At 45.3% G+C, this 22057-nt stretch overlaps 1 protein-coding gene across 4 annotated transcripts in view; it reads right to left on the bottom strand.

The window, feature by feature from the left end:
• LSAMP (limbic system associated membrane protein) overlaps positions 1 to 22057 on the bottom strand; it is a 1042261-nt gene that overhangs the window by 167485 nt on the left and 852719 nt on the right. For all 4 annotated transcript variants that reach the window (XM_026056897.1, XM_026056894.1, XM_026056896.1 and 1 more), the window contains one exon: positions 1578 to 1810. In XM_026056897.1, the coding sequence (XP_025912682.1) occupies positions 1578 to 1810 (233 nt within the window). The remainder of the gene's footprint in view (positions 1 to 1577; positions 1811 to 22057) is intronic.

Here is a 22057-nt window from a genome sequence, read left to right as displayed (position 1 = left end):
GTGAAAGCTAAGATAGAGAACTCAATTTTGCTGCTTAGATCTATATCTAATAAGCACAAATAAAATTAATAATACATTGTGTGGCTCTAAAATTCATTTGTAGCTATATTTTCCTCAACAGGTAAATAGAAATTGTGTGCTGTTGGATTTCACCAGCAATAAACCATCTACAGCTGGTTAGCTATGTGCAGCTCTAGCAAGCAGTGAGGTAGGGTACAGCTCCTGGGCTCTGTGAGTGCATTTTGCGTCGGGCGTGTCCCAGCAAACACTCAAGCAAGCCTGAAGACCTGCTCTGCATGCTGGAGTGCACTGTTCTTCCCATGGCTGGAGGAGGATTTTCTGTGCAAAGACAAATTTGGAGCCCTATGTCTCACTACACTCACATGTAAAGCATCACCTCTGAACATAGACCCAGACCTTACCTTGCAGATAAACACTTAGTGTGCTAGTTAGCTCTGAGCTTGGCAAGTAATACCAGCAAGAGGAAGAGTGCATTCATGCATGCACGCATGCTTTTACGTCTAGAGCAATTCAAACATTTGTGGTGGGAAATAAAATCCGTAACATTTTGGGTTACTAGAAAAATCAGGAGAAATAACAAACTTCTCTCTGAATGATAACACAGAAGCTGAACAGACCTATAATATATATCAAGCACATTTGTATATATATATATATTTAATCTGCTCCATAAATATTATATGTAAATAGGCAGATAGAGAGAATTTTGTGACGATTAAAAAAAAAAAAAAAGTAAACTCTCTTGTTTGGTATTCTGGTCTGGACAAGATGAAACAAGTAAACCTCCTAATGCCCTTAACAGTAATTGGTGAACTCTGCTAATGTGTTTGCTCTCTATTAAACCATGAAAGCAGGCAGACAGATTGGACAACGCTAGTCCAAACTGCCAGGTTTCCACTTCCCTATAACACACACAGGAGGAGAATAGCTAAAAAAGGTGAAGGCAACATAAGGTCTGTGGCAGATACCTTAGGTACCAGGTTTCACACAGGCTTGGTGACCCTGCAAACCAATGACCTAGCACAGAAAAACATCTAGGAAAATTAATTTTCCAGCCTTGCAAAGAATTGACAAAGGAAGGCCAAAAAACACAGCACAGTATCTTGTTGATAGAAGAAAAAAGGAAGGAGACCTGAGAAAGGAGGAGGCAAAGAAACCAGAGAGCTGTCTGGGAAGAGATTAGGCGAGCAAGATGTTCTGACAAGTGCCATTACAAACAAATGCTTTTCTCTCAGCGCCAGCATAACCAGAGCCAGGACCAGGTCTGCACTGGTCTAGAACATGCCTTGGCATCACCAGCGTTTCCTGCTCCCTGACTGCCTTGGAAAGGACAGACCGACAGCAGCTTAACGCTATGCCATGTCATAGTGGAAGGGCACAGGCCTGTTGGCTTCTGCTGTAAACTATTGCTCACCCTTGGTTACTATTGCAAGGTCCACAGGCTACTGACTCAGTGGTTTCTCTACTCTCTCCTCTAGCCTTCTTCCAAAAAGGTACAAATCACTCCACCCACTGCTTCTTTCACTCTTTGCTCTCTTTCCAGGCATGCTCCTTACCTTGTACGATCAAGTAAACCTGGGAAGTCTTGGGGTGATGCAGTGTCTGCACTGAGCATGTATAGGATCCCTCATCGTAGACATCCACTTTCTGGATCCGCAGGCTGTATTCCAGTGGGTTTCTTTTCTCCAGCTCTACTCGAGGGTCCAGGGACCACTTGTCCTCTCCAGCAAAAATGATGCCAGAACGGTTTAACCAGGCTACCTTGGAGCTTCTGTCTTCTACATAACACCTGGAGAGGGTGAGAAAAGCAAGTGGGAGATTAGCAAACATCTCTATCATCTCCATTTTGTCCCTTCCCTTTTACCTCTTTGCTCAAGAACTCCACAGCACACTCCTTCCTTGCCAGTGAACCACAGCACCTTCTCACCATCACTGGCCCATGGCCACGTATTTTGCAATGATTCTTTAAAGGGCTTCATGAATATTTGGGATTTGGGGCAGAGATCCTGACTCCTGTTCTCTCCTTGTTTTGTCTGTGGCCCACACCTGTGCCAAAAATGACATTGGGAAGGCCACAAAAGTTTGCGTCCTGGTCACCAAATCCCTTCTAGCTCTGTCAATAGAAAAGATAAGATCGATTTTTTCCCATGCCTTCCCCTCACCTTCATAACTTAAGTACACAAGAGGGTTATATTCCCAGTCACCTGCCAGCCAGGAGGGTAAAAGTTCAGGGCTCTGGCTTTGTCAGCTCAGGGCGCAGCTGCTCCATCCCTCATTTTCAGTGGCACAAGGGGAATTAAGGTGTAGCCACCCCCTCTGCCACCTTGACAAAAAATGTCTTTATGGAAAGCCATTCTGGGTCCCCATCCAGAAATACCTTGCCCACAGCACACCTACCCTTGCTGATGCACATCTGTCTACTTGTGCAGGCAAGTGCAGATTTTATGCTGAAAGCAAAAGGTTGCAGGGATGTCACTCCCATCCCTGTGACACATGCAGCATGCTGTGAACATCACAGGTGAGATGGGAGAGGATGAACGGCAGCTCAGCATGGCAGGCAGAGGAGTGGCAGCAGGATCAACACCTTGCATAGCCCCATCGCCAGCCATTGCCAACAGCTGCAAGGGGGAGGACAGACTAACACTACTGCCACCGCATGACAAAGATTTTGCTCTTTGACAGAAAGGGGAGAAGGTGCTGCAAAGACAAATGCATTTTTGGTGCAGGCACCTGCTCTGTACTACTTTCCAATCCAGAACATGGTTTGCACAGAAGAGATGGAAAGAAGCAAATGAGGAGGCACTTGCTGCTCATTCTCTGCTGTGTCTCATTTGAGAGGTCCAGTGCTGAACAAGATATGGGTACACAACTCCTCTCTCACCCTGGCAGCTGTACCTACCAGGACTAAGCTTAGACAGGCTGATAGGGTTTGCCCTGCAGCAGCCCATGCCATGTTTGTTCGGCAGATAAATGAAGAAGTTCAGTTTCCAGAGCTGTTGCTCATTCACCTCTCAGAGCTCTGCCCACTGCCTCCAGGAATCCAAATAACCCACCTCTCCCCAGCACTATTCACACACATGTTGTATTCGTGAGATAAAAGAGAGAGGATAAAGATTACAGCTTAAAGATAAAGCAAATATTTGACAGTAGGCTTTCATACAGCCTCTTAGCACAGGTCAGACATTTTCCAAGTTCCTCTGGTTGAATGCAGTTCATTCACGCTGCGCTGCAGCTGCCATCCCATGAACCATGACCTGTCCAGCACAGCCTGCACCTCTCACCTCCTCCCTAGCAAATATGCCCATGGAAGCTGTCTGAGCTGTTCTGGGGTTACTTGTGGGCAGGAGAAAAGCCAAGCTGTGTGGGAGTAGATGGGAGGCACACCATGCTGCTGGCCAAGCTAGAAGCAGGTCTCTCTGATTTAACAAACATTTGCTTTAGAGAGCAGCCCCAAAGACCCCAGGCAGCACAACTGCCTGCCAGCCAAGCGAGGCTAGTGTGGGTTCACTCCTCAAGTCAGAACTCATTCTTCCAGCCAGATAAGCATTTGCCCTAAGGTGAGTTTACAGCTGTGATTTATTTTTTGTTTTTAAAAAGCTGTTCTTCAGAAAAAGAAAGGGGCAGGGGAATCAGTGAGCAGCCATTTATGTACGGAAAGCAGCTCCATGGCTTCGGCTCCTGGGGCACCTGGCAGTGTCGGTTCAGGACAGGAATCACCAGCAAGGGGGCAGAAAGCAGTGACCCCAGGAGGGCACTGCGCCCAAGAGTTGGGAGTGCACTGGCTGTCTAGGGACACCCAGACTGTCCCCAGTGCCCTCTGCCTTGGGATCACCAGGCTTCTCACACACATTTCTAGGGACACCCAGACTGTCCCCAGTGCCCTCTGCCTTGGGATCACCAGGCTTCTCACACACATTTCTATGTAGACTTGTAACAGCACAGAGAATCAAACGGTTCGATCTTTTTTAAAGGTACTTAAAACCCCTCTCCACACATTTTGAATTTATGAAAATCTTGAGGGGGATGGTGGTGAGCAGCTAAGCAGATTAACAGCTGAAGCTGAAGTCAGTGGGAGCTGAAGTTTCTTAGTCACTTCTGAAAATCCCCTGGCATACCTATCAGTGCTGCTGGGCACCAGCTAGCTGAGTATCATAGCTCCACCGCACTGCACCAACATAGCCATGCTCTTCTCTGGACCTACATTAGCGTTACTACACGACACAGCGCAGCAGTCTGTGCTTCTGCCCCACAGCCGGCAGTCATGCCCCTCTGCTTGGAGCTAGACACACGATTTCTGTGGCACGCCTTGTGACATTGCACAGTGATGCCCTTGCAACTTCCCTCGGGTCGGTAACAGCTCAGCAGTCTTGCTGGAGCAAGACTCGGCCTCCCGCTCCCAAGGGGACACTCACCCGGGGACCCTTGCTCCCTCCACAAACAGAACTGCGCCTCTGTGCCTACATCGGGCAACTTCTGACTTTGCCTGCCAGCCTGGATTACCACGGACAAAACATTCATCATTGTAATTTCCCTAAAGCCATTTCCCCACAGGGCCTTGATCAGACACCAAACCGTGGCACAGGAAAATAAACGCTACCATCCATTTGCAACAAATGGGGAATCTAGCTGGGCTTTTGCCTGTCATTAACTAGTGGCCTTCCTCTTCAGCTGAGAGGAGAAGGAAAAGCATTACCTCAAGAAATGCTGTCCCATGGAAGATGAAAAGCGTGCCGTAGCCTGTCTTATGCTGATTACTCCTGGAGGTCATCCCCAGGACATTGGTCAATAGCTACAATCAGACAACCTTGCAAGTGTCCCTGAAATAAGTTAGCAGGTACTATCAAAATAAAGTGAGAGGGAGAGAGAAGGAGAGGGAGAGAAGGGAAATTGGAAGAGCAAGTGAAATGGATTTGAGCTGCTCTGTACAGCCTACCTGTTCCTCTAAAACTGTCAGAGAAAATCAATGTACAAATGTGGAAATTCCAAGCCCTGACGCGCTCTGAACATACCTCAAAGTGGATGATGTATCTCAGTATGTCCATCTGTATACCCGCACCCTCTTAGTCTGCCAGCAATGCCATCCAGCCTTATGGATCACTCTTTAATAAGGATTTATGATTTTCACAGCTGTAATAAGTGCTAATTCAATACTAATAGAATATTAAATAGCATGTTAACTGACATTTTAACTGCAATGCAATAGCACCATGGCATCTGCAAGATATCAAATGACTCTTACCATTCACTAATAATCAATAATCAAGTTCACAGAGATAGTCAAATGCTTTTCATTAGGCTTATTGAAAGCATTGCTACCAGTGTCAGTGAATGCTAATAAAGTATTTGTGATCCATTCATTTGGCTTTTCCTTATGGTTTCAGGTCTAACTTCTTTACATCTGTTGATACAGCTAACGAGAGGACCAACAAGTGGTGATGGTCATACCATGGATGTGAATCACTGCAGAGACTCCAGAACAATGACTTCAGTTCACTGCTGACATGAGCAACAATTTAAACCAAAGACACATAAGGAAAAAAAATCTTACTGCCATGCGCCTTTAGCCTCCTTTGCCCTCTCATGAACAAACATAGTGAAGTTTGGCAGCTTTAAGAAACTTAGTTACTGCATCATTTTTAAGCTGCTATGGATGTGTTTCCAGTTCTTACACAGTGGTTAAGTCACATAAGAACCAGCCAGGAGATGGTAACTGGAAACTAGAATTGGAGAAATAAACCTAGGAAAATCTCACACCCTTCTCTCTGCCTCAGTTTTCCCACATGTAAAATGCAAAAAATGATCCTGAGACATTTCACAGGAGAAAGGGGAAGGAATGATGCTTTCGCAACATGAGAGCGCTTTGGGATCTTCAGCAAGAACTATCACCTCTAATGTGAGTGAGGAGTGCTACAGAAAAAGCTAAATACATCAGGCAAAGAAAATCCTACCCAGCTCACTTTCTCCAGAGGAAAGTCTGCTCCTTTGTTACTGACTGCAGATATTTATTTGCACAGCCAGGACCAGTTCCATATTGCAGCACTGTTAGGAAAGTAATTAACGCTCAACAGCGAAAGATCCTTCCGTGTGGAGGTCCACGCCTCAGGACAAATAGTCATTGTGTTACAACGGCCCACTCCAACACTTGAGTCACTGGATGTTGATGTCATGTTAAAATGGTGCCGTGCCCTAGACTGAGGCATACTGTTACTCCGCTGCGCCTGAAGCAAAGCCCAGCACCAGCATGCCCCGCAAGAATTTAACAAAGTCGCTACAACTGATGCTGGAACGCTTTTGTCCATATAAAATCCTGATTTCATCATAGGCCTATCTATCCATGCAACTTCTCCTTTCCCCCGCCTCACCAATTTCTACTGACAACGGAGAAAGTGAACCAAGGAAAGGAGAGCGAGGCTTCTGCACCCACAACAGGGCAGGCATGGCCCCTGCTGACAGGAGCATCCTGATCTGAGGAGGGCAACCTCCAGCAGTTTCCTCTCACAGTGAATCCCAAGCCTGGTGGTTTTCCCGCCTCTCTGCATTGCTCCCTTCCCCCTGCCTTCGTGCTCAACTCCTCGCCTCAGCACTGGTGTTTGCTGCTTCTCCTCCTGCCGAGACAGTGGCGTGCAGTGCATTATTTTCCCAGCATGTTGTTGTAGCGCTTGCAGCAGTTTATGTTGTTCCTGTCACTTCAGCAGCTCTCGCCCCTAAGCTTCCCGCTCTCCTTTCCCTCCAGCAGGCAGGCGGGCACACTGGCGAGAAGTGGCATTTGGCTGGAAAGCCACAACAGGCTACCAGGGCTGAATTCATCACCTGCCAGGTGGGAACTGCGACCAAAGCCTGTCCTGCCCTTTCCTGGGAGGACATCCGAGCTGAGGCAAGGAGGAGGAGGGGAGGCAGCCCTGGGGTACACCAGAAGGCTCCCTGCCCATCTTCGAAAAAGTGCTTGAGCAGTTATGGTCTTGGGCTAAAAAGATGGAGTGGGTTTTTTTTATTGCCTTCCGGGCGGGGGGAGTCTCTTCAGCATAAGCTCAATACAGTGTTTGTAAGGGGGTGGATGATATTTAGAGCTTACAGTGATAAAGAGGCAGGAAAGAATCCCTGCAGGACCTGGTGAAGTTGCTGTTTAAATGATTACTTTAACACTACAGGTATTTTACAGCATTATCAATCATGTATTGGGTTGCCTTGAACCCGGGATAATTGTTTTTTTATTATTATTTTATTATTATTATTATTATTGTTGCAATTCTAAATAAATAAATAAATTATTTTACAGCAGATTCAATCCTACAGTTCTCAGCTACAGTCCTGCTTGTGAGAAGACTTGAGCTGCTAGGTTTAAATGAAATACAGCATGCTGCTTTACCAGAAAACCACATCTTACCTCATCTGTGGAAAAAATAAATAAATAGTGTGGGCTTGGACTGCATTTTCCAGCTTCTTTTTCCAAAGGACATTTGTAGAGATAGCTCGGTGTCATAATTCCCACACTCCCCTTTAATCATCTTTTCCTGTTAACCCTTTGATCGCCTCTTCTATAAGACATTCTGTGTCCAAAACTCAGCAGCCTGATGAACATGCAATTAAGCACTTGCAACCCAACCTACAGAGGCTTGTTGAGCCCAGCAAAATGAAGGCTGAGAGGGGGATATGATTGCTTTCTGTGAACATGCTGGAGGATAAACACCAGGGAGAGAGAAGAGCTATTTAAGCTAAAGTTCCTTCCTGTTCCTTCCTTGCAGAGGAACATGATCTCCCTCAGTCAGAGGATGGTTTTCTTTATGTTAAAATGACTCTGTAACTATGGATTTTTGCTTGTACAGAAAAAAAACATAAATCACACCCCAAATTACAGTAATTGTTAAGCTGGTACTCCCCCGGGGGGGATGTAACTATATCAGAATAAGAGGACTTACACTGGCATGATTTATTGCTTTTCTCATTTTCCGGAGATAAGTACACCTGAGTAAACAACATCAGCCAACAAGCCATTCAAGGGGAGGTACCTTATTAATATCAATATGTTTAAAATGTCGAAGTACAAAAAAGACCTCAGACTGAGGCCTATCACCACAGCACTGGGTTTGCCTAGATACCAACCAGATCTAGCAAAAAACCTCAGTTTATTTACATCATAGTCAGGAAACCCTTGCACACACTGTGATGCTGTATCTGGAGTGACCATCTCTAATTACACGTTCCCCATCAGAAGAGACTCACTCCATGTGTGCATGCAGAGGGGGTGTGGGGCCACCAGGGAGAACAGCTGTCTGCCTATTGCTTGCAGAGCTGCCAAATGCCCTGACAGCTTGTGCCTGGTTCTTGCACGGAGATCAGACAGGAGGATGAGGTTGCTGAGGAAACAGACCATGAGCTTCCGCTTCACTTTTGGGTTAGCCGAGGACTCCTCAATGTCCCTTTTCAGCCCAGCCAGAAAACTGGCTCTGATCTTGATCCAGAATGATTAGGTGATGCTAATCAGCTACTGATCACACTGCCTTAGCAAAATGTCTACTGATCACACTGCCCTAGCGAAATGTCCAACCAAGAGCAGATGGCTCACTACACTGTCTGCATCATGGGTGCCTGCATCACTGCACTGTCAGAAGGGGAAGCACAGGGAATAGCAGAGATGATGCAGGATGGCAATGGGGAACACTGCCAGATTATTTGTCTTTTGATTACACTGCACCTACCCTAAGGACCCTGGACTTTTGCCATCATTAAAGACACAGGCTGACATTTAAAAAGCACCTGCAGTTGCTTAGAAACTGAGGTTCACTGAAAGGCAAAAGTAATTAGTTTCTTATATGACCTGGATATTGGCTTTTATGCTGAATTCTTGGACCTGAGACCAAGCAGTCACTGAAGAGTCCCTGTAGCATCGTGATTTTTTCTGGTAGGGGATACTCCAAGAATGGTAATAAGAGCACTAATAAGGTACCATACAGACTATCACTCTATTTATTTTCCTTCACAAAATTCAGTGCTGGAGGTCACCTATTTCTTCTGTTAAAACTCCCATTGCCTTGTAGATAACTTTCACTGGTCACCACTAAGTAATTCCAGAAAAGCTACTTTCAAACCTTCTCCTTGGATTTTTTCTAAAAAAAAAAATAAAAAGTATTTCAGAGACATGGTCTCCTCTGACAGGAGGGGAGGGAGGGTTTGGCTGGAAAGCTCACGTGACTCTGTATCTGTAATTATCCAGCCACAGAGGCAATCTGAAATGTTCTGTGCTGTTGCGGAGAATGATAGCACCTGGAGTTCCAGCACCCAGATAAAAAGCAGAGAGACAATTTGGTAGATGGAGAAAGGCAATGCTACATCACAGGAGCAGGGGGGAGATGGAGGGAGGAGAGGCAAAAGCTGGCAATAAACATAAAGGCAGCCAGCACAGCTACTGGAGAATGAGATAATGCCACAGATTAGTAATGCAAAGGGCAGCTCTGAAAGAGGGGGAGAGAGAGAAAGAAACAGAGAGAGGGAAGGTCAGGAGAGAGCCAGTGCAAAAGAGGGACAGTGCAAAAACATGAGAAAATAGGCAAATGATGCTAGAGGGAGCTTCAAAGCATTTTGTGTGGTCTGGTGTCCCTTCCTTGTCCCCAGTCACAGGCTAAAAATCCAGAAGGTATCACCAGAGGCTGTCACAAAACCAAGGGGGAGATTTGCAAATTAACTCATTGCAGTGAGTCTAAAGAGAAACCTAGCAATGCAAATAACACTTTTCAGTTTGTGGACTCCAGTGGTTTGCTAAGGGAAAGGGATTACAAACTTCAGATGGAAGTAATTAAAACTGGAGCTTTGGGGTATTGCCTCATTTAGTTTGTGTGGAGAACAGGTGAGAAGGAGGTTCACCAACTCTCCCTCTCACAGTCATGTGTACAGAGGCACATGCAAGCCTGCAAAATAGTCCCTGAGATTGATGTCGTGGTCCCATGGCCCACTTCCCAAAGACAGGGTGCCATATGTGCTCTACCACACCACCACATGACTGAATAAGCCTGTGCTCCCATGGACAGACCTGGTGCTGTTGCAAAGAAGAGACTTGCCCACAACAACGGCAGCAGCCTTTGCTGGGTCAGGAAGAGCTGAATGCCAGGTGGCCTGAAGCCATGTACCACCTCTGGGAGGGTTTGTGACAGGGACAGAAACGTGGGAAAATAAAGCCAAATAGACAATCAAAGGCTTGTCAGGGACAGATGCTGGCCACCAGTTTCAATGTCTGCTGGGGAAGTGACCAATGTATTGGCAGTGACGAATGCATCTGCAATGGCAGCACCTCTCTATGGAGACAGGAGGAACTAAGTGTCTAGATGTCCACACCTGAATATTTAGGGAAGGAAACAGGAATGGTAGCAGCAGTAGATTAGTATCACAGGATCTAAGCACTGGGCCACGTGAACCAGTGTTCATCCTGTTATGACTGGTGACAGATGTTTCAAAGAAAGGGGGAACAACTCCTAGAAAACCCATTAACCTAGCCCCAAGCAAGTATAAGTTGGCCTCCTCCCCGAATGACAGCTTGCCTTCCACATTGCATTTTGTATTCTAACTTTTATTATCCCCAGGCATTTCTCACCCACCCCACTTTTTCTTTTTTTAAATTCATTAACATCCTCATCTTGGTGGTACTTTGTGGCTGAGAATTTTACAGGTTAACCCTCAATTGGTACAAGTCCATGAAAGTGTATCAGATTTAAGTGTCCTGTGAAACTGGCAGATATCTCCTGTGTTATGTATTATGTGAAATCATTCCTCTCAATACTGGAGTAGTACACCACCTGATACTCAGGAATGCACTTTCTATTTTGTGGACATAACTTCCATTTCACCTTGCACCTCTCCTTCTCCAAAAGGGAAAAGAAGATCTCACATCTGAAGCATTAGCCCTTGTCCTGGAGAGGGGGGAAGGAGCTGTGCCAAGGAGAAATCACACTTCAAATTCCTTTGGGAGGTAGATCAGAAAGGGAGCAGTATTTAGGAAAATAAGATGTAACTTACTGTTCTTTTCTGAGGCTATGAGGGCATCAGAGGAGACTCAGATAAACTACCATCCTCCCTTCCAAATGTTGCCCTCAAGCCACCACCAGCTGAATATGAAGGGTAGCATTTCACTGTGAATGAGAAAGTGGGCCCACCCTGACTGCTCATTCCCAGCTGCTGCATTTTAACTAGGGACACGTCCTTGATGTGCTAAAGCTCTAGCTATTATTTACACCTAACTTTTTCCCTCTCCAGCTCCTGCTGTTGCAGCACTGCTGGTGGAGTCAGGGCTTGTAGAGACTGCAGAGATGATGTGTAGTGAAACATGTTAGGTTCCCTGCCTGTGCCAGAGCTGTCATCAATACCATCATGGATTGAGCTACACCCATGCAAGCAACAGTGGGAAATATGAAGAAAAAAGTCTAATGTAGACAAAGCCTTTGAGGAGCTTAACCCCTCTTCCCCTTTTCCATCTCTCTCCCACTTGAAAGCAAAGAACAGCATCTGAGCAAGACACATGCTCTCATTTCCTTATCTAAAGCCAGTCCTGAAATACCATCATGAAATTATGCTCTCAGAAAGGAGACTATGAAGCAGATTCACTTTGAGAGATTCTGCTGCTTCTCTTTTTAAATCCACCCCAAACTGACTGCTACTGAATACTGTGCACACCTGGACTAGCGCAGTCAATCCCAGGCACCTTGTTACCAGAATGATATGGGCAAATTGGAGGGAATTCAGAGGCAAGCAACAACAAAATCCATCAAGGGCTGGAAAGGGATCAGCATCTAAGGGAAGCTTAAAAACATTAAATATGTATAACTTGACTGAGAGAGGACTTAAAGGCGACGTGTTGACAAGCTATACCTCTTTGAAAGCTAAAAGCGCCAAGAGAAGAGAAGAATTATTTAGCATGATGTGTGGGACTCTAGAGAGGAGTAATGGGTCAAAAAAAAGAAGAGAAGTCTGTTCAAACTTGAGGAAGAACTTTTTGCCATCTACAAGTGCTAGTCTCATGAAGAGTCCCCCCAGAAAAGTTAGGAAGCCTCTATTGTTTCAGATGTTTAAAACAAAGCTGGGCAAAGAACTAGAAGATGTATAAGCTGTGCAGAGAACAGCAGAGAGACAAACTACGATGATCTCCTCTGATTACTTTTACCATCTACCTGACAGAGTTCAGCAATACATCAAGAAAACGCAACTCCTCTCTCAAGTTACTTATAAACTAAGCAATGTCTTTTAGCTGTTTTCACTTTGCATACTCCTAAATATTTCTCAGTACCTTGTCATACAGCTTTTAGGCCTACCAGGTCCCAAATTTTCAAAACAGCATTTAGTGCAGTGAGCTCCTTTACCCACCTACCCACCGATCTTGCTGCCTGAAGTGACACCTTTTTGAAAAACTGTCTCATAATTCCTAGGAAAGGTGTTTTGTTACCATAGAACAAAATGCTGCAAATTTCAATTTGCATGCTCTATTCCTCTTGCATGTTGAAGAACTCCTTTACATGGAAACCACAGCAAAGCTGTAAAAAACAGGCAATGCTCAACTCTCCTTTCCTTTCCTTTCCTTTCCTTTCCTTTCCTTTCCTTTCCTTTCCTTTCCTTTCCTTTCCTTTCCTTTCCTTTCCTTTCCTTTCCTTTCCTTTCCTTCCAGCTTTGATGAATTTTGCCTCTCACTAATGCAACATTGTTGTCCACCATCAGGCCTTTTGAAAGGAAGCATTTGAAAAAGACTTGCAGGGAAGGTAAAAAAGAGAAACTGCTGGAAGGGAGAACTCCCAGGAGCTTTGATCTGAGCTTACCTTTATCCCCACATGCCCAATACACCTTGCAGAGGAGGACATGTTTATACATAAATAAATAGCAGAGGAGAAGGGGAAGCGTGGAAAAAAAGAAATGTCAGGATATATTTGACAGAGTTTCTGCTGTTGACATGAAAGCCAGGAGCTGGCTTAAAATCTCAAGTTCAGGAATAGAATGGGAGGAAGATATGACTCCTTGGAAAGGGGGCAGAAAAGATTCCTGCAGCTGATCTTCTTGCCATCCTGCTAATAATAATACCGTAAGCTATATTTTCTCTGAGATTCTTGCAGGACCTGGTATAACAAGGCAACTCAGCACATGCTGAACATCAAGTAGTGTTTTTGTCACAGGGTCATGGGCCAAAGTGCTCTGTGGAACTGGTGCATTTGTGCTTTACAAAGGAGAAGTATTACTGTGCCTATTTTACACATAAGGAGATGTTGGAGCTGGAAAGAAATGGGTTGTGCAAAGTCATACAATGAAACAATTTTACAGCTGGATGATATTGGCTGGCTGCTTTTGACAGCAGGACCTACCTATCAGTTCAGGTATATACCCTGTACTGTCCTTCCACCATCCCAATAAACCGTCCTGTGTGTATCTCCAGAAAGAATCAAAACAGTCTCTCAAATCCAGGTACCACCTCCGGGCATGCCTATGTTACCACTACTGTGAGAGATCATCTTTTTCCTTCTCTCCAGTTGGGATCTGCTCTGGGACATGCAAACAAAGAAGAAAGGACTGGCTGAAACACAAGCTCTTCCTGCCCACAGTTTGAAGGCAACCAGCTAGGATCACCTGGCTCTGTGCATTGGAGCCTGAACTCCAGCCCAGCTACCAAAGGAAGGGCAGACACCACCACAGAGACTGCTCTGACTGTTTCTGTACCTTTTGACCTGCAGTTTTCTAGCATCAGCAAAACAAGCTGTGTAAATTGGCTGGAACACTGAATGTAAAATCTTTTCATTTCTTAGCTAAGACAATGTTGCTTAACCCTCCTGGAAGTGTTTATCCAGGGTATTCTTATCTGGATCCACTGTCTGACATTCCTGTCTGCTGTCCCAAGAGCTTGCTGCGAAACTAAACCTCTCCCCCCAGCACAGTTCATCCACAGTACCGATAAATCACTTCCCCACAGAGTTCTTTCCTATACAACTATCCAACTGCTAGTTTACTTTCTGATGTGGGTCATAGCTGTCCAAGGCTGGCTTTCTAATTTTGTTCTTCTTGAGGGTCACTTATTTTAAATAATTTCCAGAAGTCCAGTACTGTACGAAGCGATGCCAAACCTCAGCTTCAGCTGGCATAAATCAAGGGTCAACAGGGCCCCACTAAAGTAAATGGGCATGTCTAGATTTACACTAGATGAGAATCAGCTCTGCTTCCTTGCATCAGACTCTAAACGAATTCATTAAATACAGCACTTCAGTCTGCTCAGTTAAAAGCAGCTCCAGCTGGCAGGAGGTTTCAGATCCAAGGAATGTTTTAAAGATGAGGATTTGTAGCCTGCGCTGAGTTTACACTTGGCTAGAGGTAGGCTCCCATCAGCCATGCAGGGGAGATGACATCATGCCCACCTGATGGGTGCCTATATATCCGCAGGGTCTGTACAGTGCATGACATTTATACAAGACCTCCCATCCTTGGGGGGACAATCTAGACCAATGTTCTCCTGTGAACCTGCTCATATTGCAGCACTCCAGGGCAGCAGAACGGAGGTCTTACTGCAGTTCTACTAGACTAAAGGGCTTCTCTCTCTCTTTTTTTTTTTTTTTTAATTATCACAACGTTTAGGGTTTGCTAGCTATGAATTTGAATTTGCAGCAGGGTAAGCACCAGCACTGGGGGAGTGACAGCAGTTGGGGATTTGTGCGACAGGAATGAAACAGTAGCTAATTTTGACATCAAACTCTAAATAAGAGGATATTAAAGTTATTAGGTTATGAAAAAAGGAAGCTGTGCTGTGATTGTCTGGTCTGCCCCCATGTATCGCACGGATCTCATGACTTCTGCAGCTTAATCCCTTACCTGCTTGCTAAAACAGATGGTGTTGCAGGCTCTTTGCAGACTCTGACAAATATGACTGTACTGGGAACATTGTTCATGTTTCCACAGATTGCTGTACAACCCTGAGGGCTAAATACACTGGTTATAGATGAAAGGGAGCATCCAAAGCACAATCTGCAGCAAAGAATAGATTTTACGGCTTCTCTTTCAGTTCTGTTCCTGAGGAGTATCCATGATCCTACAGGCTTGGAACAGTCACACACAAAATATCTTCTCATAGACACATACAAAGCTCAAAACAAAGTACATGACCCTCTGAGACCTTTGTCCTCACCCCCCTGTCAAACCTTCTCTCTTTTTTTGGCCAGGACCTGAGTGCACATTGTTTTTTTCTTGAGGACAAAGGTATCCACTGAACAACAATCATACCTCATCAAATGAGCATGAAAATAAGAGACCTCTAACTCAAGGGAACCTGAGACCCCACAGTGAGATACTGCTGAGTCTCTGGGAAGCTGTAGTTTGCTAGTGCCTGTCTGACTTTACAATTATTGTTCCTTTCTGTCTTCAAACTTGTTGACAGGGTTGCTGAAATTCTCAAGCTGTGAAAAGAGGGTAAGTCCTGGCCATTTTCATTCACAGGTAGGGAGAAAGCTCAGCTAAATTATTTGTTCATGCTAGACTATTACAGGACTTCTCTCTACGATGAGACCTTGTGTATGTGTGCGTGTATGTGTGCCTGATCAGCTAGTACGCAGAAAGACAAGTGAGGTTAACCGAACTACACGCATTGCTCCCACTAGAGCCATATAAAATGGCGATAAACCACAATTGGAATCGTTTTGCAGTAAGTATCTGGCCAGAGGTGAAGCATGAGGTTGCGGCGGCAGCTCCACTCCCCTGTCCCCCTCCACCTGATGGATTCTTGGTAATAAACCACTCTTCATCCTTTCTTGTTTTAAACCCAAACTGCTGGCATTCAGGGAAGACAAAAATTTCAACCACCTTTCAGAAGAGACTTCTCAAGAACTAAAAGCCCCTGTTGGCATAAAAGCTGACATGTAATGGGCTTTCTCTGTCCCTGAAAGTAGTTTAGCACTGCAGGAACTCAGAGTCCTTTTATCTCTCTTCTTTATTTAACTGGAGTCGTTAAAATAAACTGATTTCCCAGCCAATTAATTATCAAATATCTGTAACAGCTTTCAAGCCCTGCCATTACTCAGTCTCAGAGGCCCCCACAAGCAATGTTAAGCTACAGTCTCCTTACCTGAGTAACTGCTGCTCCTGCAAGCTTACTCCCATGCACTGAGCTGACAGCAGACAAGCTGCAAGGGGGCTAGCCAGAACCTAGAGGAAGCTGCAAACACACACCCCTGCTTAGCAGTGACTCCAACCAAATGCAAGCCCTGAGCTGGGAAGCTTTACTACACCTCTTGATCAAGGCTCAGTGACCAGCTCTCAGTCACCTGGTCACAGACCCCAGCCCTGCATTAGCAACCCACCTCCCTGCCAACCTAGCCCCCCTCTTTTTTTTGAGCAGACAGGCCCTTTCAAGACATTCAACACTGCCAGCAAGGATGAACCACAAATATGGAGTACCCCAAGTTCAGCTCAGCACTGAAAAAACAGTCTCTATCTCTCTGTTAACTGGAAGCTTCTACTTGCCATAGCTACATTAGCAATGCCCCTGCCATCTATTTTATAAGCAATAAACTGCACTTATATGTGGTTTCAATTAGGAAATTTCAAATGAGATTGAAGATAATGCATCCCATAATTACTCACCCCTCTCCTTTCTAGAAACTCAAGCAGAATCATTTGCAGGCCAAAATGCGGTCTCTCTTGATTGATGATGCTAATAAAATGGCTTTATTGTGATATAAATAGCCTTAAAAATGTCCTGGAGAGTCAATATCAGTGCTTGATGGCCTTATGCAAGCAAGGTCCTTATCTTACAGTGTACTAAAGCTTAATGAGTTATCCTTCTGAAAAGTTTGCCATCGGATTTGGGTATTGATTTGGTGAACTACAGAAGTGTAGCTCCCAAATTAGACATGCAAAGCTGGAACTGTTTAAACACCTTTCCTCTTTCTTGCACTCCCTGTTAATAATCTCTTCACTTTCTAGCTTGCCTGGTTCCAGCTCAAACACAAGCACCGGCTGAGCCCAGCATGAGCCACGGGAACACTATGCTCAAGCATCTCTTTGCTGGAAAGTTACCAGCCACCGTTATAGTAATTGGAAGATCTGAAATTTCTGCAGAATTCTGCAGTCTCAAAGCCTCTCACAGCCTATATGGATGCATGCAACTATTTTGTGGACAAAGGGCCTAAATCTGTTTGTTTTGAGGCATCTACATGGTCCCCATCATAGCAGCCAATATGTTCTCGTTGTCAGGAGAGGTCATATTGCCATTCCCACAATGCAGCTGGGAAATGAAAGCAGCTGGTACCTCAGGCCACACAGGAAGCTTGGAGGTGCGCAAGAAATTTAATTTGTTTTTAAAATTAGCACCCTCAGTACAGCAGCCCACCCCAGGAGGCCAAATATAGTCTTCCTCGAAAGAAGAGGGGAAGAGCGCTTTGGACAGGCACAAGAGAAAAAGCCAGAGTGCTCTTTCTTTTTTTGAAGAACTGTAGAGAATCTTAGTCCTCATGAAGAAAAAATACTGTTTCTAAGGCTTCATTTGAAAGCAGGACATCCTGAAAACATGCAGTCAGTCCTACTGGGACCTTAATCTTGTGCAATCAGAAATATGAGAGATTGTCAAGCTTTGACCATTTAACTGTGCTTTCCAGAACTGCTACCTTGGCTCAGATCTAGAGGCAGATGGGATACTAAAAAGCTTTCCTGGGGGTGACAGAACCATATACACCTGTTAGGAAATGCTGATATCATAGCGGCAGTGACAGTGATGCAATCAGAACCTGACAGACAGGCATAAACGAGAGGGAAGGATTGCATGAAGAAGGGTGACTGAGAAAGTTTAAGGGAGAGCTGCAAGAGTCGGCATGTGAGGAGACGTGACTGAATGATGCTGTGCTTATAATATGTGTGTGACAGAGGGGATGAGGACTCGGGGCCACGTTCTCCCCTCTGCCTTATTAGTGCTTCATGTCTCTGAAGGGGGAGAGACTATACAAGTTCCCAGCCCTCCCTTGTTTCCCTCTCACCCACATCACTACTGTAGTTATATCCAGTACCAGTATACTTGAGAGCAATTTTGCTCCTGGCAATAAAGTCTTTGCGAGCGTGTAGGTGGCTGTGCATGTGTGCGTATATTGTCTGCGACAGTGCGCAGGAGCTGGGGTATATTGAGATGAGGAGATGGTTCTGTGTACATGACAGAGCAAGAATGAGGATGAGACTAAGTGAACATGTGTGAGAGGATATGAGAGAAACTGTGCTTTGCAAAGAATCAGACAGCGAGAGTGAAAATGAGAAGGTTCTCATATGAGACAGCCTGTGTGTGTGTGTGTGTGTGTGTGTACGTGCATGTGTGTGTCAGAGAGGAAGAAAGGTCTTATTCACAGCCTTCCTGTATGTGTTTGATGAATATCACAAGTTTTAACCAAGAAAAATATGTATGTATTCAAATCAAACAAAAACCACCCTTTTTGCCTGGAGCACTCCTGCCTTGCTTGTTTGTTCTGTTTCAAGCTGTTTGTTAGAGGAACACAGGAAACAAGAATAGAGAGAAAAAAAAACCCTCAGGTTGACATACTTAAACACAGCCTACTATCAAGGCAGCAACAAACATTGAGAAGGGGAAAAGGAGGTGCAATAGTTGGAGAGCAGCTGCAACTCTGCTGGAATGGGAGATGCCTCTGAGAGTTTCTGAAGACCATCCTTCAAGCGGATTATGATCACCTTTACTGTACACCTACTGAGTTGATTCAGCAGTTACCTACTAGGAAATGCACTCTGAAGCCTATTCCCAATAGCCATCTTGCAGCAAATACCCTAAAGACAATGCAAGAGGCACTGGCACCATTGGCTCACTCCCCTGCAAAGCTCTCTCCACTGAGACTAGGCAGCCCCAGTTGTCAAAACGTGAATGAAGGGACAACAGGACTCAAACTGGATTTATGAACAGGAAGAAAAATAGTAAGAACAGATCAAGTCCAAAACCTCCAAGGCTAAAAGCCTTTCCAGGACTCTAGGTCAGACAAACATGGGTATAGAGACAGGGATGGCTTTGAAAATCTTTTTCCCTATTCTATCACAGTTTATTCCTGCTGGTAAGATTAAACACCTCCATATGTTTATAGCAGTTCTATGCCATCACAATCCACAGGCACTGGTGCCTAAAGAGAAAATCCACCAGTACTCACATCCAGTCAGACTTGCCGAGTAGCTTACAATGCCATAGGCAATATGTAGGAAGAGCAGAGGTATGCCAAGATCTGATCATGGCAGTGGAGAAGCCACCAGACTGGAGACATGATGTCCAGGAGAACCAGGAAAAGGGTCAGAAGTGCAGGTGACCCTGTTCCCCAAGACAGTTCACCCAAGCTTCACCCAGGCACTACAGATCACTGGAAAACTCTTTCAGGATAACAGCACTTGTAGTTTTTCTGTCCCCTCCCTCCCCCCTTTAAAACCAGAGTGAATGCCTCCAATTTCTGTCTTGGAAGCAGAGCCCTCATGTTATGCTCTCACAGCTATCTGCCCAAATACTCTTTGGCATTTGGGGAAGAGAGGGTATGAAGCTAAGTCTGACACCAAGGGAAAGTTAATGCTATCTTGAAGTTGGGGTTACAGAATCAGTGTGGGAGAAGGAAAATCTGGATTAAATGCTGAAAGGGCAATACGGATGGCATGAGCCTGGGTGTGGTTCTTTCACCCTGGTCCTATCAGCATCTAACCAAAGCAACAACAGCTTTTTTGTCCATTGAGGTTTAAGCAACTGGGGCCAGTGCTGGCTCCTGCTTTGTGCTGGCACTGCGCTATGCACAATGGGCCCCTATTGACTGGGGTCCCCTGGATGCTACTGTATCCTCAGTGATAATAGTTATTGTTGTTCAAAAAATTACCCAGAAACTTTATAAATCCTTCCGCAACATTTGACTCTCTGACCTCTGGAGGCAGTGTGGATTTCACAGACTGACTACCTGCTGTGTGAAAAAGTGTCTCCTTTTATGTGAACTAAATTAAGCTACCATTAGCATCTCCAAGTGACCTCTTGTTCTAGAATTACAGGAGGACAGAAAAAGGAGGGACTGATCAGTTTTCACTGCACCTTCATTAGCGTAAATAACTCAATTATAATCCTTTGGCTCCTCTCTTTGGGGAGGCTATGGATGCCCAGTGTTTGTGATCTCTTTGGTGCAGGCCAGGAGTAAACAGAGGCAATGCACACTTAGGGACAGTAGAGGGCACATTGGCAAGAAAGAAGAACTACAGAGGGGAAATGGCGCTTGTACATTTTTGTACAGTAAAAACATCCTGTTCAGTCCAACTGACTGCCTCCTTGTAGGTAAATTTCACAAGATTACTAACCACGCTTCACGGCCCTCTGGTAATTCTACACGCTGTCTTAAATGAGGGTGTAGCCAGTGTTCAAGATAATGTCAGTTTTTTATAACATATTCCCTATTTTTTTTCCTGTCCCTTAAAGGCAACCAAGCAACCTCCACGCTTTTGGAATTGACACTACTCACTGAAGAAGCTTTTATCGAGTTACTCACCATGACTCCCCATCTCTTCCCTCGAAGGAGCCTGGGAGCTCAGAGCTCATCATTGTACAGCTGAAGTGGAGATTATTTTTGCAGCCTGCATTTCCATACGCTTATCCACGTTATAGCTCATCTGTCATCCCACTGCCCTGTCCCCGCAGTGCCTTTAGCTCCTGCTGACTCACGGAGGAAGCAACCCATCTGTGTTTGGTAGGAAAGACGGGGGAAGCTCCCACGGAGGTGAGGGGCACGCGGGGAGGCTTGGGAAGGGATAACAGCTCCCAGGGAGAAGCCCTAGAGCAGCCAGTCCAACCCCCGGAGCAGGTCTTGCTGCCTCTGTGTGGCCCATGCAGCAAGCGAGGGAGCGGGCCCGCTCACAGCTACAGCTTTTCACAACCCTGATACATTTTTCACCAGTCCAAACAGGTTGGAGTCATCACTGCAGTACCAACGTGCTGGCCACATAACACAGGGCAGATTAAACGCCTCCACTGCGTGTAGTGACTCCGACGATTAATTTCTCTCCACGCGAAGGAGCAACTAGCCTTTGCTTCCTAATGCTCGACTGGTTTTTAATCCGTGACAAGTCCTTGCTCCTTCTCCCATGGCTATTTATTTCTGTTCATAATTTTGTGTGAAAGGCCTTATCAAAGGCTTTATGAAAATCAAAGTACATTACTTCTGCTGGGGATCACCCTTATCTCTTATTTTATTAAACTTAAAAAAAAAAAAAAAGGAAAAAACTTGCAGCTCAATAAGGCACAATTTTCCTTTCCAGAAGCCACATTGGATTGACCCTGTCATGTTACACTTATCCAAACGTTGTACTAGTCTGTCTTTAATTAGCTTCGCAATCAGTTTGGCTGCAACAGAGAGAGAGCTCATAGATCTGTAATTCCCAGGTTGTCTCCTGATTATTAAAAAATAATAATAATACTTAGCATGCCTGTAGTACCCCTTTCCTGAAGATCTCAAAGCACGCTGCACAAGGCTGAATGCAGGACAGGCCTCAGAGACGGCACTTCACCATCTTCCCTTCACAAACAGAGTCAGAGGAGGGAGACCAAATTGCCCACCAAGTCCACAGCACAGCTGGATATCGAACTACAGCTGCTACCCGCCACCTCTAATCTTGACCCACAAAACTGCCATCCCTTGTCTAAAATCAGATGCTGGTCCCCAGGGACAGGGGTGGGGGGGTGGGGTGTTGGCTTAGCTGCATTTTCTTGTATGAGGGCGGCGAACTTCAGTGTTTTCTCCACGAATCCGGCCCTGCTATTAGCAGCTTGGCACTCATTAGAGAGATGCTGTTTATAAGGATCCGTCAGACACTGCTGTCAGTATATTTCATGCATTATTTACTTCAGAGCCCTGAGACTAATGCTACCCCAGTCCCAGTGATTTACTGCATTTGAGTTTCTCAAGCTGATCCATAACTTTGGGTAATAATAACAATAACAAAACACTTCGTATGCATACATCATCCCCGTCAGCAGCAACGCAGGCAGAGACCAGGGTACGATTGCAGAGCAGCTGCCGCTCTGAGGTACTGGTGTGTC

This window comes from Apteryx rowi, unplaced genomic scaffold (assembly GCF_003343035.1).
Source record: "Apteryx rowi isolate R43461 unplaced genomic scaffold, aptRow1 scaffold_134, whole genome shotgun sequence".
Lineage (NCBI taxonomy): Eukaryota > Metazoa > Chordata > Aves > Apterygiformes > Apterygidae > Apteryx > Apteryx rowi.
The sequence above is the reverse complement of the archived record's forward strand: the minus strand, read 5'-3'. Positions and strand labels throughout refer to the sequence as shown.